Raw genomic sequence first — 16,132 nt, 5'->3', positions numbered from 1 at the left:
GTCGTGAGATCTTGTGTCTCACGTCGTGAGAACAGTCTGAGGCCAAAAATCCAACTTCTAATTCCCTAATCCATTAAGCCTTGAACTCCAACTTTCCAGAAGGTCTTATAACCTCTTAATACACTAGAAAGTCGACGCTTTTAAGACATATATGTCCAATACATGTCTAGATCTCATTTAGGTCCATAGTTGAAGAAAAGACATCCAACTTTCATGCAATGCTCCAAAAACTCAACCATTTTCTAGATTTGAACTCCAAGACTCTCCTAAGTCCCTTTTAACCCATAAAGTTGCCAACTTTATGGTTTCCATTGACTCTACATGCTCAATCAAGAAGAAAAGTGGGGCAAAACTTAGATCTAGCCTTATAATCATAAAGGTAGGAGTTTTATCACTTACAATGGTTCAGAAACAATGTAAGGTGAGGTTGATGATGATTCCTTGCAAGCCACAACACAAGACCACCTTCTTCTTCTTCTTTCCTCCTCCTTCCAATCCAAGAAAAGCTCCAAAACCACCAAAGATCAAGCAAGGATGGGCACTAGGGTTTTTCTGAGGTGAAAGAGGGTTTGGGGCTGATAAGAAACCCTAAAATGAGGTTAGAGATGCTTAAATAAGAAGGAAACCCTAAAAGATCATGAGCTTGGGCTGCATCGCTCCTCACGTCGTGAGCTCTTATTGCTCACGTCGTGAGCTCTCCAAATTCCAACCTTTTGACTCCTTGAAACCCTAATTCGATTCATCCTGGAAAAAAGAGTGTTACAAATCACCAACAAATTGCAGATCTTTGGCACACCGCCACTTACTATCTTTGATATGAGAGAACATGCGTTTAGATCTCCTTTGCAATTTGCGCCACCCGCCTTAACTAAAACGAAAACCACATATAATTAGGGTTTCGATAAACATCCATAGTTAGGGATTAAGTACATATCTGAAATGATTTTCTGGCAACAATGAAAGTTAGGGTTTCGTTTAGGATTATCAAAGCCTAATTTTCATATCTGAGGCGGAGATGATGGTGGTGTACAAAAAAAACATGCATCAGTCGAATTTTTTTTTTAGGTGACACTGGGTATGATGATGATGACAAACTACACCGGTGAGTATGGCGATGAAGACAAATGTTGACAATAGGAGGGAGGCAGTAATTGATGGGAGGATGCAATATAATTATCAAAATCATTAAATGTTTGGTCTTTTTTTTGCCGGGTTCGTCCTTTAGACACATAAAATGACAGCTATACCATTTTTTATTTATTTTATATTTTATTTTTAACTAATTTTAATTTAAAAAGTAAATAAAAAATAAAAAAAACTCCACCCTCTCCCAACCCCATCCCCAAATAACACTATTAGATTACAACATCTATGTCCTCACTCCCCTCTACTATCTCTCTCAATCCCCGACCGTCTTCTGTCCTGAAAGGTGACCGGCTTTCCAAACAGAAGACCTTTCCAAGACAGAAGATGGTCAGAGATTGAGAGAGATAGTAGAAGGGATATAGATGTTGTAATCTAATAGACTTTGAAATCTTTTGAGAAGTACCAACAGACAGGACACTAAAGAAAAAAGAAAAACTGTAGAGTCCAAATCATATGCGGATGAATACTAGCACTCCCATTTTTTTATAAAGTTATCATTATAAATGAAAAGCTAAAAAAAAAAAAAACAAAAGAACACAAATAAACGTGAGTGCATCTAGGAAGTTGAAAGGGAAGAGAAGAAGAAACAAGTGTAGCAGCAATCAGAACAAAAATCGTTTACATCTCTCTCTCTCTATCTATCTATCTAATAATATGATATATTATATATATACTATTACAAGTTTACAACCACAAATACAACTTCACTTAATATAAAATCAGTGGAATCCAAGGCTTTTTTTTTCACTTCAAACTTAAACTACCCAAAGTCATGACTGAACAGTGATGTTGGCATTGGTCTCCTTAGCCAGTTTCCTTGGCGAAGGTTTAGCCGGTTCATTGACCGGTTTAGTAGTGCGGTCTCGGCTCATGCCATTGCCATGGACGGTGCGACCCTGAGTCGTGGGCTTGACCGGGCTTGAAGTAGCACTGACCGGTTTATAAGTCCCTAAGCTGTGTCGCACCCGTGCACAAAGAGCTTTCTCATCAACAACTGATGGATGTGTTGTGTCACCACAGCTCTTTCTTCGTGATAATTTTGGTGATTTTGCACGTGTCAGAGGTAGCTGCCAATTATCCATATTTAATGTACTTTCATTGATTTTTGTATTTAGAAAAATATTACGCAATTATAGCAATCTTATTGGATACAAAGGGTTAAATGCAAGAAATAGCAATATACTTTTGTTTACTGTTTATTATAGGATTATACTTTCATTTATTACTCTAACACAACATCGTACTTTGATAAATCTACCCAATTATAGCAATGACATCCATATACAAAACAATTTAACTTTTTTCTTTTATTCCAAAAAAAAAGTGAGTTATCAAGAGTGAGTGACTATGTGATGAAACAAAAACTGCAATATTTTGTCTCATTCAAAAAGGTGGGACAAGGACTTTGTTAATATTTCGTCTGTGCAAAAGATGTAAATACCCCTACTCTATGGATAGTAAATTCATGGTATAGAGATGGAAATACCTTTTTAAGTTCAACTTTTGGTGGAGGTCCTTGGCGATAAAAGCTGGGAACAGGGTTTGCTTTAACAACCATGCTTTTTCTCATCTGCTTTATAGCTTCTTCTTGCTCCTCCTATCATTGTCATTTGGCAACAAATATTGACTATTAAAAAAGTCAAACTTAAAAATATTTATATATACAATTTTTAGGTTGACTAAATATTGTAATGTACCTTGGTCCTTGCTTCATACTCCATCTTTTCTGCCTTGAGAGCCTGATGCTTTTGCTCCAACTTTGTGTAGAACTTCAAGAAAAAAAAAACAATACATAAACAAAATGGCATTGAAAGAGAATGGAATGGAATTGAGTGGAATGGAATGGAATGGAATTACCTCTTTGCGTTGAGCAGCACGTTGGGCACTCTTAAAAGTGGGAGCGACTCCAACTGTTACTCGTGATCTGACTGTTCTTGATGTTGCAGCACTGTACATTGCTAAGGATAACACTAATAAAAAATGCATATATTTTACATATAAAAAATAAGAAGTTATAATTCTAAATATGAAAAAAAAAAAAAAAAAAAAAAAGGATACGATGAAGCCATGGACCAATTATCTTCCTCATCATGGTATTTATTTGGCTGCCTTGGTGTTGAGAAAGGAGAGTTTCGCTGTTCAAATAATCAAAATTACTCATATTAGCATTCTCTTCAAATATACCAAATGTAAGAAATGTTTATATTAAACAAATCAATTGCTATGTAAAAATGATAACATGTTTACATTTCTTTACCGATTTTAATAATGTATAACATATTATTGCTATTATTGGCAAAAGAAATGCAAGTATCTTGCAATAATGGATAAAGATAATAGTAGTAACTAACTATGTTGCTATTAGGTGTAAAGAAATAAGTTTTTTGCTAATTGACTAATTATAGCTGTTGCTATATATAACCTGAAACTAGTAGAATGCTTAAGTTTGTTGTGAAATATATTTTTTTATCGTATATTTATATGGGTTTTAATGAACCTTTATTATAAAAATTGTTATTTGTAGAACTAAAAAAATTACAAGAGAAGATTATAATAGAAATAAAAGATATGTTCTATATAGAGAAATAAAATTACACTTTAATCAAAATCATGAAAATTAAAAAAAAAAAAAAAAGATTTGTGTTATTAAAAATTGAGTTAATCTCATAAAAGACCTTATATTTTGTGCTATTTCCGGATTAAACCTCAACTTTATTTTTATTTTTCTCCTGAAAAATACCTTGTATTCGTTTTCCAATCCCGACCATTTTAGTCATTTTTTTCCGAAAAAAACTAGTAAAATGTGAGGGTTTTTTTCGGAAAAAACTAAAAAAGTTGAGGTTTTTTTCGGAAACAGTTTGAAGGTTGAGGGTTTTTTCGGAAAAAAAAATAATAAAGTTAGAGATTTAATCCAGAAAAAGCCCAAAATACAAGGTCTTTTATGAGATTACAAATTTTCATTCCATTCCATGATGTAATGACAAAAGCAGCTCCTACCTTAGAAATGCAAAGTAACAAAATGTAAGGAAATCGGCTTCATTTAAAAGCGGTCCATTCCCATTCCATTAGGCAAAACAAACAACTCTCTTTACTCCAATGGAATCAACCATTCCATTCCATTCCTTCCCCAATTCCAACATAGTTAAAGAAGAATTATGTTTATTACCTGTGGTGACTGTTTTGCATTTGGAGGAGAGTGCAAAGTAGTGGTGTTTGATGATATACGAAGACCAGGGTTGACATTTTCTTCAACAGAAGCAGAAGCAGAACCTGATGCAGGACTTACAGGAGAACTTAAAACTTTCTCATTTGATTTTGAAGCTCCAGTTTTTGGAGTGATCTCACTTTCATTTTCATGATTAGAGCTTTTAGCAATGTTCCTTCCCATCACCCTGTAACAAATCAAATACTAATCATTACATTTATGATCTATGATGGAATAATGTTGGGTTAAACACTTAAATGGAAGAAATAGCAATGTACTTTCGTAGTTTCATTGGTTTTTTTCACTTTTAAAATAAAAAATGAAAGTATAATGCGATAACTGGATAGATTTTTTAAAGTACAGGGTAAGTGAAAAAAAAATGAAAGTACAACACTATAAGAGAAAGAAATGGGAGTGTGATGCTATGATATACAAATTAATGAAAATACATCTATGATAAAAATATATGGAAAATTAAATATCCTCCTTTTTGTTCCTACTCATATAAAATTAAGCCATGTGGAATCCATTAATTCTCTCTCTTAATCTTATCTCTTGATTTTGACACTTACCTTGATCTAATGAGTAGGAAGATTGGTAGGAATAAAAGGTAGGAGGATATTTGATTTCTCAAAAAATATATATTGGATTAAATGAAGTACTAAGAATTACATTTATGATAAAAGAATATTGGATTAGATGCAAGAAATAGCAATACACTTGGATTGTTTTTTTGTTATAGGATCCTACTTTCATTTCTTCCTATTAAAGAATTGTACTTTGAAAAATATACCAATTTACATAAATGTCATCTAAATAGAGAGCAATTTCCGCTGCTATGATAAGAAAAAAATGGAAAATACAAAATATAAAAATGTCACCTCCTTTCAGATTATTAGCTCAATTAGGTTGTGTTTCTTTTTTTTTTGCCATTAAGTTTGTCTGGATAAATGATGTTTAAAAGATATTTGAGAAAATGAAAACACACTAAAGGAAATGAAAACAAAAAAATGAGGTAAAACATATAAAACGATAGGGCTAAGGGCTTAAATGGTTAAAGCCTCATAAGTAACAGAAACAGACAGCATATCAAGTAGATTTACATTTAATCATTTACATACATTAAATTAACAATAAATAATTAAGACCATGAGTTTTTTTCTGAATCAAACAAGAATTAATTTTAGTTTAATTTATGTTACAGATTTGTTCCAAATCTAAGCACTTCAAGATAATTTACATTACCTAGAAATCGTTAGTTCCAAATTAGGTTGAATCCTTGGTATTTCAGAAAAGCTAAGATGGCTTCTCTGCTCCTCAAACACAGTTTCCCAGTATGCTCTGCAAAAAGATGCATTATGTTTAACTCAAAGTAGTAACATTGTCTTAAAAACCACTTTGTAACCTCATTAACTGAAAGAAGAAAATCAAAAGGGTATAAAGATAGCAGATCATGAGCCTACATGTATCTTTTATAGAAAGTACTTTTATACTTATCCAAAGATTACAGTTAGCTAAAATACAATTAACAGGTGTTCCTTTTTGAATTAATACATAAAGACATAAAGTGTGTCTAAACAGGGGAAGTGAGTACTTGATTCATACGAATTACACATAAAGAGAAGGGTAGAATGGTCATTTACTTACATTCAGAAAGTTCATTCAATCCAAGAAAGAAAGTCTTTATATCTACAGCACTTACCTAGTCAGACATCATTTATCCATATAGCACTTAATGGGAGTAAAATTAATGGGAGTAAAAAAAGAAAAAAGAAACAGGCCCTTAGTTATTAGTTATTACCAAATTTGATATTAATCATTGTGCCCCTTTTTCTATAAAAATGAATATGAAAAAGAGAAGGTCAAATCAAAATCTTACCACAAAATTAATATGAAAAAAGCAACTGTGCAAACATGAGGGAATCTCCAGTTGACCATGGACTTACTTAGGAGGGTCAGTAAAATCTAGGGCTAACTATCAATTGCTCTAATAAAAAACGGTCATGGCCTCCTATCTGATCACTTAACACATGAAACCAAGAAAATGAGAATTTAATTTCCTGATTAGTAAAATTTTTTTAACAGAAACAGGAATAACTGAAACTGAAAAAAGATGCAGTCCTAAAGAAGCAGATGAAATCAGCCTTAGATGTATACAAGTATAAACCATAAACTTTAAAAGAATAAAACAACTAATTGGCTCCACATAATTTGGTTGGAAGTTGGAACCAACAATACGAAGAGAAAGGTTACCAGAAAGGGGAAAAAGAATTGCATCTACTTACATCCAAAACAAAACTTAGACCTAATCACACTATATAGAATTCCAGCAAACACAAAGTGTAAGTTAGGAAACTAAAATTTCATGGCTTAAAATCAGTACCGGAGAAGGATGGGTTCAAATTTCAAGTAAAATGAGCTCCAATTCCATATGTAAAGTAAAAGGAGAAAAGGTTAAGTATACAATGTGAAAACTAAGTCTGGTCAACACATCTTAACTAAGAGGAAAATAAACCCTAAAAACAAAGTCGTTGGGAACAACATACATCAATCGGAGCTCGCATTTACAACTTACAAGATATCTAGAAAAAGACAAAAATAAAAGCAAAATAAAAGGTTTACAAAAAGAAACAAATCAAGTATTAGGTATGAAATTCTATAAATTCAAAAGCGGTTGGAACAAATCAACCATGAGGTAACAATCAAACCTAAAAACTAAACTTCGGGAACAACACATCTCAAATCGGAGCTCGCATTTACAAGATCAGGAAAAACCGGAAAAGACTATATCAAATAACACGAAGCATGCAATTAAAAACTCAAAAGTAACAAAAATCAGACAAAATAAGAAAAAACACAACAATTCTACAAAAGATCGACACAATTCACAGCAGATTACACACAAAAATTCGAAAAAAATACATACCAAGTCAATAAGCTTCCGATCTGTCACGAAAATGAACCAAATCTGTTCATTCCACTCCTGCAAACGAAAGAAAAACAAAGAGCGAGATTGTTGAGGTATCCGTCACTAACAGAATGACCGAATGGAGCTCAAAATTTCAATGGCGTCTCGAATCTCGAAACCGTTTTTGTCGCTGTGCTGCTGGTTTTGCTCAGCAAATATAGGTAGCTAAATTCTATTGGGTGATTAGGACAAAAGAAGAGTACAATACAGGAAGCTTATCGTACAAGTGGTTACTGCATGTTTCGTTTGTTGGTATAATTTTGACCAGATAGCTTTAGCTACTTTTTCCTTATTTTTGACGGAGTTTTGTTGACGGCGTCATTCCCACGTCTTATTTTTCTTCTCCTTTTTATTGCACGGGTACCTAATCAAATATTCTATTGCTTTTTCTTTCTCCGTTGTCTAACCTTTTGTATAGTATATTATAATAAAAGGGAAAACTTTTCGGTATGTTTACGTCTGGGTAGCTATCTTTTTTTGTACACATCTAGGTAACAAACTTGTTGGAAGTGTTCACATATGACCATTATGACCTGCTATAGCAGATTAAATCCTAGATGTGAACGCTTTCAACAAGTTCGTTACCTAGATGTGTACAAAAAAATAGTTACCCAAATATGAATAAAACGAAAAGTAAAAATTAAATTATACGAATGGTCCCTGTGGTTTGGGAGAATTTGTGTTTTTGGTCCCTAACTTATTTTTTTTAACTTGGATGGTCCCTATTGTTTATTTTTGTTGCGCGTTTGTTCTCTGTCTCTCCTAAAAAGACTATTGTGCCATTATTAATTTATTTTTTAATTAATTTTCTTATTTATGTATTTATTTTTTACATATTTAAAAAAATTAATAGACCCCACATATTTGTCGACCATCCGAGTTTAAAAAATAAATTAATTAAAAAATAAACAGTATGGATCATCCGAGGAGATAAAAATATGTGGAGTCTATTAATTTTTTTAAATATGTAAAAAATAAATACATAAATAAGAAAAATAATTAAAAAAATAAATTAATAAGGGCACAATATTCTTTTTAGGTAAGATAGGGACCAAACGCGCAACAAAAATAAACAATAGGGACCATCCAAGTTAAAAAAATAAGTTAGGGACCAAAAACACAAATTCTCCCAAACCATAGGGACCATTCGTGTAATTTAATTTTTACTTTTCGTTTTGTTAATATTTGGGTAACTATTTTTTTTGTACACATCTAGGTAACGAACTTGTTGAAAACGTTCACATCTAGGATTTAACCTGCTATAGCAGGTCATAATTGTCATATGTGAACACTTTCAACAAGTTTGTTACCTAAATGTGTACAAAAAAAGATAGTTACCCAGATGTGAACATACCGAAAAGTTAATTACCTTAATAAGTCATATTCCCTATAATAAAAACTGATTTGTGGTATACTTTAAGATATAAATCATGTTTTGAAAATTTTTAACTATATTTGTCGAGTTTGCAAAATGTATATTTGAATTATGTTAATCTATGAATGTCTAACTTAATGATTTAAATGTTCAAATCAAAGTTAATTGTAATTTTGTAATCTTTAGTGATGAAACCGGTTTTGGAACCGGAATAACCGATAACCGAATTAAGCACAAGTGGCTAGGTGAGGACTGAAAACCAAACAAGTATTATGCAGTCAGTTTTGTACTGGTTCCAGGTACAGACCGGTTATTCGGGTATTGGACCGCAAATGACCGAAAAAAACCGGGTTCATGTACAAAATCGGAAAAGCCGGGAACCGAGACTAAAACTGAAAAAACAACTTTAATACCCCATCTTTATTGGCATGTGACTCGGGGAATATATGACCACATAAGGCGTTTAAATAATCAAAATGAAGTTTATAAAGTGAACTACATGATGGAAAAAATTCAGGCCAATCGGACTAATAACGAACTAGTTATGACAATTTAAAAAAGGCGTTCAAATTTTTGGTTCAGGTTTTTCGAACTAGTTTACTCGGAAACCGGTAGTCCCGTAACCAAAAAAATTGATAAACCGATTTCATGTAAACTAGGAATTGGTAACCAAAAACACTTCAAATCAACCAACACTTATCCAATGAGCTCCTTCTTCTCCAAGATGCACCAAGAACACTTTAAAGCACTTAAGAACACCTTCTTTTTGCTCACAAGGCTCAAACTAGGGTTAGAGTTTCAAGGGAGGGTGTTGGTGAGGTGGAGGCTAAGAATGGAATGTGTTTGGGAAGTTAAGGAGCTTAAATATGGCTCAAACCACGAAAATAGGGTTTGGGCATTGATCGCGTACGCCCAGCGTACTCCATGAATGTCTAGTACGCCCAGCATACTCTAGGTACACCCAACGTACTCCATGTATGCCTAGTAAGCCCAACGTACTCCAGGTTTGCCCAACATACTAGACTAAGCCCCAAAACCTTCCTACCTTCAAACAGTCATAACTTCTTCGTTCCAACTTCGTTTTCGACGATCTTTATATCCACGGAAAGGTAATGAAAAGCTCTACAATCCTATCAACTCTACTTTGCCTTAAAACTTTCCGAACTTAAATCCAAAATTCATAAAAGGCCCGAATTATCACTTTACGGTTATACCCATAGGCTCCAAAGCACCAACCGAACTCTCGGATCACCTAATCCACATTATCCACATCCAAAGGGGCCTAAATCTCTCTCTCCCCCAAGGCCCAAAGCCTTATTATAACTGATCTTCGGGTCACGACCCCGAATTATGAAACGATTCGAAACAGTGTGTTACAACTCTCCCCCACTTAAATTAGATTTTGTCCTCGAAATCATTCCTTACCACTTCCTCTGCCATGCTAGTCGATCCTGCCCGAACTTCCTGAATTCCGATTAATATTGAAGAGTCATCCCATACCGACGACCGCCTCCTAAACCTGCCATCCAAGCCCCGTCTTGGCAGAAATCGCTTATACCTCCGAAAGAATGAACCTTAACACTCTGCCCTCAGCCAAAGAAGGAAACCAATTGATTTGCCTGAGAATTGAAACAACTACCTTACTTTTGCAACCGGAAGACCTCATATCACAGCGATAACCACTCAAAGCAGGAACTTCCCGAAAACATGAACCCATCAATTTAAACCCCAAAAATTATTCCCTATGACTGTTGATCATTCATTCATCGCACCCTCCCCTAATCTCTGACTAGGAATACCATTCTACTATGCATAAGGAATGCTCAAATATACCGAAAGTGAATTTCACTAAATCCCCATTTCGGAGGTTACGCCTAACAACCTTAAATACGCACTTGACTTCCTAACAAGTCATCACCAAAACCCTCCTAACTTCAAACGGTCATAACTTCTTCGTTCCAACTTCGTTTTCGACAATCTTTATATCCACGGAAAGGTAACGAGAAGCTCTAAAATGCTATAAACTCTACTTTTCCATAAAACTTTCCAAACTTAAATCCAAAATTCATAAAAGGCCCGAACTATCACTTTACGGTTATACCCATGGGCTCCAAAGCACCAACCAAACTCTCGGATCACCTAATCTACATTATCCACATCGAAAGGGGTATAAATCTCTCTCTCTCCCACCAAGGCCTAAAGCCTTATGATAACTGATTATGAAACGATTCGAAACAGGGTGCTACACACAAGGTATGATTTGATGGCAAGATCAACTAAAGTGTTGTGAGCCTAGATACTTGTTAGGTTGATACAAACCTGTTGTTGGTATGTATATTCTTGTATGTGGTATCTTGGGGAACACACTAAGCTTTAGCTTGCAGTTGTGGATTAAATGTTTTTAGGTACTTCATTAAATCGTGAGAAGGCGAAAGGCAGGACTATACATACGCATGAGCAGTTTTTTGATTTGAGATTCCACAATGCTTTTCTTTATAACTCTGATTTTGGATTACAATTTATGAATAAATCTCCTTATCACTCTGAAAAGTTACATGCTAGTTCTAATACCGTAATTAACCGTTTAGAAATTTGACCACCTAAGGTTTCCAGATCCGGTCGGCAATAGACCACAGATCCGATCAAATAATAGCATCATAAGGCATATAAGGCATTTTATAGCTATACAAAAATTATTTAGCACATAAAAGCAATTTAGGCATCTTCCTTAAATAAGCTAGTGCTCATGTCTATTCAGGCATACTTCCTAAATATATTAGACACTCATATCACAATCATCGCTTAGCATTCTAAGTTTAAGTCTTGAAATCCTACAAATTCCTAGTTCACTTAAAATAATGCTCTGATACCAACTGTGACGTCCCCAATTTCATCGCCAAAAAAGATCGATTTGTTTATGCTTTATTTAAAAATTAGAGTATCCTTTTGAAGAATAATATTGCAGAATTTGTTCCCAAAAATATGATAAAGGTATTATCAAAGCATTTCCGAATAAATGTATTTTAATTATATTAAAAACGTCGGGATGTCATCGTCAATACAGTACATAAGCATAAACGGAAATAACATAGGCCTTACAAACATCTATTATTCTATTGGCCTATAATCCATAAATCTTTCATCTGATCATCACATCCGTGCTCTTGTGCCATTACCTGTAATACAAGAAACTGAGTGGGTCAGACTTGGGAGCCTGGTGAGCACATAGGGTTTTCAGCCCACAATAATTAAATTCTTTATTTTCATCAAATCATTCAACCCGATTACTCATTCTCGTTATCCTCACTTTATGTCCCTAAAGCATCTAATTCAAGGGATCTATCCTAAGGATTATCTTCGAGTTAGACAATAATGCTTATGGGTTTCCTTAGAAATATATGTCAGTAAGGCAACTCTTTGACATATACACATGACTCATCCTCACTTCTCGAAAAGCCAAACTCTTTGACTTTCTTATTGAAACAAATATTCCATCTGCGAGATGCTTGTTTCAATCCATAAATGGATTTCTCAAGCTTACACACTATATTAGGGTACTTTGCTTCGACAAAACCCTCTGGCTGACTCATGTAAACATCCTCAGCCAACTTTCCATTAAGGAAAGTGGTTTTGACATCCATTTGCCATATTTCATAATCATTAAATACATCTATGGCTAGCATAACCCAAATAGACTTAATCTTCACTACTGGCGAGAAGGTCTCATCATAGTCAACTCCCGGAGTTTGAGTAAAGCCCTTCGCAACCAGTCGTGCCTTATAAATGTGTACCTTTCCATCCATGTCGGTCTTCTTCTTGAAGATCCATTTGCACCCGACTGTCTTACGAACCGGTATATTGTCAACCAAGTTCCAAACTTGATTGTCATACATGGACTGAATCTCGTTGTCCATAGCCTCTTTCCATTTAGCAGACTCGGGGCCTGCCATGGCTTCCTTGTAGTTGTTAGGTTCATCCAAATTCATCAGTGTGCTATCACTGATATGTTGGATAAGGTGTCTAAGTCCATAACTATATTTGGTATGTACTTGACCCGATTTGGCATGGTCCATTTGGGTTGCATGGCATCGGAACAATTTTGATAGACTTTTGTGAGAAGAGGATATTTATGGTTTATTAATATATTATAAGTTCTAATATATTAATATGAATTATTTAATTAGTATTGATCAAGAATTAGCTTGGAGTGAATTTTGTGATCAATAGAGACTAATTAAATAAATGGGGATCGATTTGGTAAATCATTCATTCTTGTATAGTGGGCTTATGATCCATAGTTCTTCATGTTGGGATAAACCCATGTGGTGACCCATGGATACTACATGGAGGTTAAAACCCATGGATCATGAGGAATGTGGAAAGGCATGAGTTACATGGTGTAACCCTAATGTGCACACTATATAAATAAGCCTCACTCTAGCAAAATTGGCACTTAAGGATACACAAGTGAGGGCTAGCCGATTTTGGTGCAATAGAATCTTCTCTCAAGTTATTCCAATTGTTGGTGGTGTTGTGTGAAGCATATGAGGCATCACATTTGGGGTGCTAGGCTCATAAAGTCTTAAGGAATCCAAACTACAAGAAAGGTATGTCATTCTACTAGTTTTTGTATTACATATACCCCATGATATGCTAGTTAGGATGGAACCTTGGAAAAAATGAAAGTTTACATGTATAATAGAGAAAACATAGATCCAAGGTTTCTAGGGTTTCATGCACACCATAGGAGTGTTAGAATGCTCAAAAACCCAACAGTGGTATCAAAGCCTAGGCTAGTTTTCAATTATACTTGATGCTACTTGCTTAAAAAATCGATTTTCTGCTCACTATTCAGTGAACTCGCCGAGCCCATGGGGGGACTCAACGAGTCCAAGTGAAAATTCATCCAACTCATCGAGTTGGTTCATGCACTTGACGAGTCGGAGGCCCTGAGTGCAGAATTTCGAGTTTTATTGCTGGAATTGGACTAGAATCATTACCCTAAACTGTTTTTAGATTGTTAAACCTGTTTTGATGTGGTAATGATTGTGCTTATCCAATTTCAAAGTTAATTTGTGACAACCCGAAATTTCTATTCTGTACAATCATTCACTTCAATAGAAGTCAGAACAGTTTTTGCTAACTTTTGAGCTGTGTAGAGTCAGTTTGAGTATTCTAAAGCCTAGTACTTCAGGAGATAACAGGAGAGAGGATGCCCTAGGGTTTATTGTGTAGCAATAATGTCCCAAAACGCCAAGAGTTTGGAGTTTATGGCCTAAACAAGGTGTTTACGGCCGTAAACCCCAAGGGTATAAATATGGCACTTAGCCATTTTATTACTTTTTCACTTTTCAAGATCCAAAACTCAAATCCTCTCAAGTATCATCCGAATTTTCTTCTTGATCTTCAACTTTGTAAGTGTTTCTAGCCCTAATAAGTTGATATCTTACTTAATCTAGTGATCTTACATGATTCCATCCGTGAAATCATTCCAAATGTGTAGATCTTCAAGTTTCACCAAGAACACCAAGAACACACACTAGTGTTCTTGGACTTTTAGCACCTTTTCAAGCTTCTACATAGTAAGTACTCTTACATAGGCTTGTTATAAGACTTGTTACACTTTTAATCATCTAGAAAACACCAAGGAAACACAAGATCAAAGGTGTTTACGGTCCAAGATGTTCTTGGACCGTAAACCCTAATGAAGGGGCCAAAGTGTGCCCTAGTCCCTTACCAAGCCTTGGATACTAGTCTAGATACCATCCTTGATGTGCTTAGGACTTAAAACATCAAAAAGACCATAAACCATTTGGGTTTACGGCCGTAAACCCAAGGAGAAATGGTCCAAGGACCGTAAACTCCACAAAGGGGTGAAATGGTGCCGTAATCACTTCCTAAGGCTTAAACATGAAGTAGGAATGCTTCTTATGACCTTTAAAGCTTCAAAACACAAAATGGTAAAAGTACCATGAGTTTACGGCCGTAAACTCATGGTTTTACGACCGTAAACTCAATGTGAGTTGGTCCCAAAACCGTAAACTCCAATAGAGTTTACCCTTGGACCCCAAACTCAATAGCAATGTCCTACCACCCTTAGATGCAATCCTTAGTACTTGTAACACTTAAATAAGGTGTTTTACATGTCCTAGGATGTCTTAACTTGGTTAATTAGTTGTTTAATGACTAATTGGATACATATATGTGTTATTATATGTTAACTAGGATCCTTGTGTGTGTTCAAGTCTTCACTTGACACTTAGCATCCTATAACATCCGTTCATCCAAACCACTCACTACAGGTGAGTTCATACCCCTTAATTAACATTTTAAATGTTTTTAAATGCCTTTATGGGGGGGATACAAGTTGAACTATTATAGTTATTATATCAATCACATGTGATTAATAACTACCAAACAAGTGGATTTCTTACTTTTCAAACTGTGTTACCAAATTGTTTTACTTCAAACTGTTTTATAAACTCTTTTTCATATCAAATACTTTTATTAAACTCTTTTAACTTATATTCTGTGTATATATGTAAATATAGTTATATAAGTAGGATTGAAAGGACTTAGGACTGATAACTCACCTTACTTCCTGTTCCTTGTTTGGTTGTGGACTTAGGGTATTCAGGTTATTTGTCCGAAGGTCGTTTGAATCCTAGTTATATATCATGTATATGTGTATAGATATAAAAGGTTACTTCATACAGTTCAATACCTTTGGGTAGCAAAGGTATACAAACATGTTCATACATTCAAACAACATTACTAGTAAACTATAATAGGTATAGTTTAGGGAGATACTAATACTATTACTAGAACAGTGAAACATACAATGAGTCAGTTCATACATGAGTCAATAACAAACAAACAATAGATACTATGATGAGAAACAAACAATAGAATACTATGATGAGAAACAAACAATAGAATACTATGATGAGAAACAAACAAAAGAATACTATGATGAGAAACAAAAAATACATGCTAGACAGGGAGAGAACACACAATACAGCTAGCACATACATATACTAGAACATTACTACATTTATGTGAGCCACGTAAAGGGGCATGACACTACCTGTCATGACCGTTTTGTATCCAGAATCTCCTTAAGTGGGGAGCGTATGAGTTTGTGTATAGATCTATACTGGATTGACTATCCTACACCTTGATGCTCGCTACAGTGGGACTTGCAAGTCTACGGGTGCCAAACGTCATTTCTTACGACGTCTTACATCGTCGTTTTTCTATGAGTCGGTAGCAGGATACAGGCCGATCACATGGTACTTTAAATAACAATTGGTTTAAGGTAGTTAGTATAGCAGTAGTTACTTAATACAACACTACAATACTATTTCATTTTCCCATTACATTTACTTTGTGATCTTCACACAATAAACAATAATGTAAAAACTATATTTTTTGTTAA

The 16,132-nt window shown here is 34.6% G+C and overlaps 1 protein-coding gene across 1 annotated transcript; it reads right to left on the bottom strand.

The window, feature by feature from the left end:
* Positions 1-1,683: 1,683 nt before the first annotated feature.
* On the bottom strand, positions 1,684-7,478 carry LOC145116801 (protein WVD2-like 2). Its single transcript, XM_079053115.1, has 8 exons — positions 7,278-7,478; positions 5,597-5,692; positions 4,313-4,538; positions 3,205-3,281; positions 3,004-3,094; positions 2,844-2,915; positions 2,633-2,743; positions 1,684-2,213 (listed from the first exon to the last, which is right to left on the bottom strand). The coding sequence occupies exons 3-8, from the start codon at positions 4,532-4,534 to the stop codon at positions 1,917-1,919; spliced, it is 870 nt and encodes a 289-aa protein (XP_078909241.1). The 5' UTR covers positions 4,535-4,538; positions 5,597-5,692; positions 7,278-7,478; the 3' UTR covers positions 1,684-1,916.
* Between the last annotated feature and the right edge of the window lie 8,654 nt (positions 7,479-16,132).

The sequence above is a fragment of the Lactuca virosa genome, chromosome 5, assembly GCF_052849685.1.
Source record: "Lactuca virosa cultivar CGN04683 chromosome 5, Lactuca_virosa_CGN04683_v6, whole genome shotgun sequence".
NCBI lineage: Eukaryota > Viridiplantae > Streptophyta > Magnoliopsida > Asterales > Asteraceae > Lactuca > Lactuca virosa.
Note: the sequence above shows the minus strand (reverse complement) of the source record. Positions and strands in the feature narration are given on the sequence as shown.

Excerpts from the sequence above, each read along its gene's own strand:
- LOC145116801 (XM_079053115.1), bottom strand. The coding sequence starts at position 4,534 with ATGGGAAGGAACATTGCTAAAAGCTCTAATCATGAAAATGAAAGTGAG. Across the intron at positions 3,282-4,312 it reads ATGCAAAACAGTCACCACAG|CGAAACTCTCCTTTCTCAAC; the intron begins GTAATAAACATA and ends TTATTTGAACAG. Across the intron at positions 2,214-2,632 it reads CAAAAGTTGAACTTAAAAAG|CTACCTCTGACACGTGCAAA; the intron begins GTATTTCCATCT and ends GATAATTGGCAG.